This window comes from Cyphomyrmex costatus, unplaced genomic scaffold, assembly GCF_001594065.2.
Source record: "Cyphomyrmex costatus isolate MS0001 unplaced genomic scaffold, Ccosl1.0 scaffold169, whole genome shotgun sequence".
NCBI classification, from domain to species: Eukaryota; Metazoa; Arthropoda; class Insecta; order Hymenoptera; family Formicidae; genus Cyphomyrmex; species Cyphomyrmex costatus.
In genome coordinates, this window is record NW_017275704.1 from 421,046 (window position 1) to 424,267 (window position 3,222).

The window sequence follows — 3,222 nt, forward strand, 5'->3', positions numbered from 1 at the left end:
TACCTGTATGTCTGTGACATATAAACTTTCAATGTCTCGAAAAAAAATACAATGTCTACGAGATACAAGTAGACTAACACAAACAATATCATTGTCCTTGCCCCTGCCACAGGTGTACTAAACAAATAAAAGTTAAAAATAAAAAATATATATATATATATGGTATATATTGCACTGAGCTCAATATATACTGGAGAGAGCCATCAGCATGAAAACGGTGGTGGGAGGCAGCCCGACTGTGCGAGAAGCGAGAGTGACGGCCATGCCCGATGGGTATCTTTGTCTCACTTTAATGGTATTACCGTCGCTAATTAGCCTCAGTTATGCCTGCGAGATGTTGCAAGATATTGCCAGATTCGTTCTGTGTTAATAAAGAATAAAAAGATGGTACATCGTTGCCTAATAAATAACTGCAAAAGTATTTTAGTGAAAGGCGATATTTAACTAAAATATGAAAAGAACGAGTTTAACTAAACTATGGAAAAAGTGAATTTGTACGATCAAGGCATAAATTACCCAAATACTTTTGCAATTATTTATTAGGCAATGATGTACTATTTTATTTTTAATTTTTTTAACAAACACAGGACGAATCTGGCAATGTATTGCAACATCTCACAGGCACAACTGAGGCTAATGTTTTTAGCGACGGTAATACCACTAAAGTGAGGCAAAGATACCCATCGGACATGTCACTCTCGCACAGTCGGGCTGCCTCCCACCATCGTTTTCATGCTGATGGCTCTCTCCAGTATGTATCGAGCTCAGTAATATATTGTAAGGTATAAAGTTCCTGCTGTCGGGCTATGTGGCTCTGCAGCGAGACGGTTGCGTGCTAATACAAACAACTACAAAGCCTCAGTTCAAATCCTGATACCGGTTGATTGACTGATACTTTTTTTCGGCTCAGCTCTATATAATATATATATATAGATATTATATGTATACATATGTGCGTAGTATGTATTATATATATTTATATATGTACATGTATATACACTAGGCAACAAAATTAACGCAACACCTGTTTCACTCTGCAAAAATAGGCAAACTTTAAGATAGAATAACTTTGTCAAAAATCATCGTATCGACATGTTTAAAAAAGCATTTTACAGCTTGAAAACTCTACTTTTCAGATCGCTACTTGAAAAAGTGGTCTCTCACGGAGATTTTATTAAGTTACACAAACATAAATGAAGATATATCAGATCTCAAAATTTTTTACGAAATTTGCCGAGTTCCACGGGGCGGACTAAATATTTATGCGCAAATGCGATTTACATCACTCGAAAGAGCAAATCTTTACCTTTAATTTGCTTTTTTACGAAGCTCCGTACGATTTTTTTTCACCGAGTTATTCAACGTTGAAGCAAAAATGACCCTTTTGCTACTACATTGAATAACTCGGTGAAAAAAAATCGTACGGAGCTTCGTAAAAAAGCAAATTAAAGGTAAAGGTTCGCTCTTTTGTATGATGTAAATCGCATTTGTGCACAATGTTTATTTCGTGCGTTGGAACTTTTTAAATTCCGTAAAAAATTTTTAGGTTTGACGCATTTTTATTTATGTTTGTGTAACTTCACGAAATATCAGTAAGAAGACCGTTTTTTGAAGTACCAATCTGAAAAGTAGAGGTTTCAAACTGTAAAATGCTTTTTTAAACATCTCGATACAATGATTTTTGACGAAGTTATTCTATCTTGAAGTTTGCCTATTTTTGCAGAGTAAAACAGGTGTCGTGTTAATTTTGTTGTCCAGTGTATATACAGTTGTAAAACTTATTTAAAAAAAAGTTTTTAGAGTGTTCTACATTTAAAATAATTAAAATATAATAGATAAGCATTAAAATTGTATCATACATAGCATTGATAGAAACATTCAAAATATAATGTGCTGTTCCATGTATTCAGAATGTTATTTTACAACAAGATTACAATATAATTTATCATAATTTCTCTTATCAGACAAACAAAAGTTCAATAATTTTATGTGTGTTTATTTAATATTGTAAACAATTTTATGTCACATCAACTATGTAAGATATACTCTAATTGAGATACACATTGTATAATTTCTATAAACAGCAACGTCCTTAAAATTTTTTTCTAATGTCTAATACTATATCTTCAAATTAAGGATCACAGAAAAATGGCATAGAACATATCAAATAGATCTATTTATTTAGCCATTTAATGATGAATCACAAAATAAGATCTATCTATTCGGTCGGTGAAGTGCTGAAGAAACGTATTAAATATTATAATAGTAAATTAATTAAAGAATCGGTTGAGATAATTACAAAATTCCAATGTACTATTAAATAGACATGCTCACTTAAAAGTAGTGTAAACGCTATTCAACTTTACATCAGATATCACTTACAGAACGATTATGTTCCTCGAGGACGAAACGTGTTTTGGAATTCTTGTTCAATCGTTCCAACGCAAAATCCATACTGCGAGAAGACGGCGAAAGACTTAGAATACAAATACAGCTATCCTGTTGCTTTCCCTTTCTTCTCTGTCAAGCGCGGCATTTACACAACCCCGCGATAAGCATAAAACTTAACCTTACAAACAAGAATGCACGAAATTCGACGCTTATTTCACGATTTATTTTCTTCTTCTCTCAACAATTCAACCAATTCGACGTGGAACGAGAAGGCATTCTTGATATCCCACAATGCATAAGTCATAACACAGAATAGAAACATTACTATCTCTCTTTGTTTACACTTGTCAGCCGCTAACCATAATCAATCTTCGAAATCTCATCGCCGCCGTCCCAGCGTCTCACGCCCTCAACAGTCATCGCCTTGGGCAGTTTGGGCGTTGGGCACATTCGATTCAAGTTGACAAAGCGGCTAGCCTGCTCGCCGTGCAAATGAACATAATTGGTTATTACTTATAGATCCAACCAATCATATTTAATCGCTTGGCAAGCGACTTAAGCCGCTTTGTCGTCTTGAACTCGCCCACTGATGTCCAGTTTCGGATTGGTAGTCTAATATGTATTTTGATTGGGTATCCCTTCATAAGAGAAGCAGCCATCTTTATGACGGCGTAGATGATTACATTCAGCCATAGAGATAGTATAGAGGCCTAGAAAACAGAGATGCGACATTGCGTCGGTTGGGTTAAGTAGAGTCCTAGATATCAGAGAAGCGCAACCGGCTTAAGTCAGTATCGCAAAATTACTAAGAAAAGTATTAAAAATGGCGTC

General features: G+C 34.8%; 1 protein-coding gene across 1 annotated transcript in view; it reads right to left on the bottom strand.

Annotated features, from left to right (window-relative positions):
- The window catches only part of Setx (probable helicase senataxin), a 12,439-nt gene extending 9,985 nt beyond the window's left edge, over positions 1–2,454 (bottom strand). Inside the window, exon 1 of the mRNA XM_018537275.1 lies at positions 2,383–2,454. Within this exon, the coding sequence (XP_018392777.1) occupies positions 2,383–2,454 (72 nt within the window). The remainder of the gene's footprint in view (positions 1–2,382) is intronic.
- Positions 2,455–3,222: the final 768 nt, after the last annotated feature.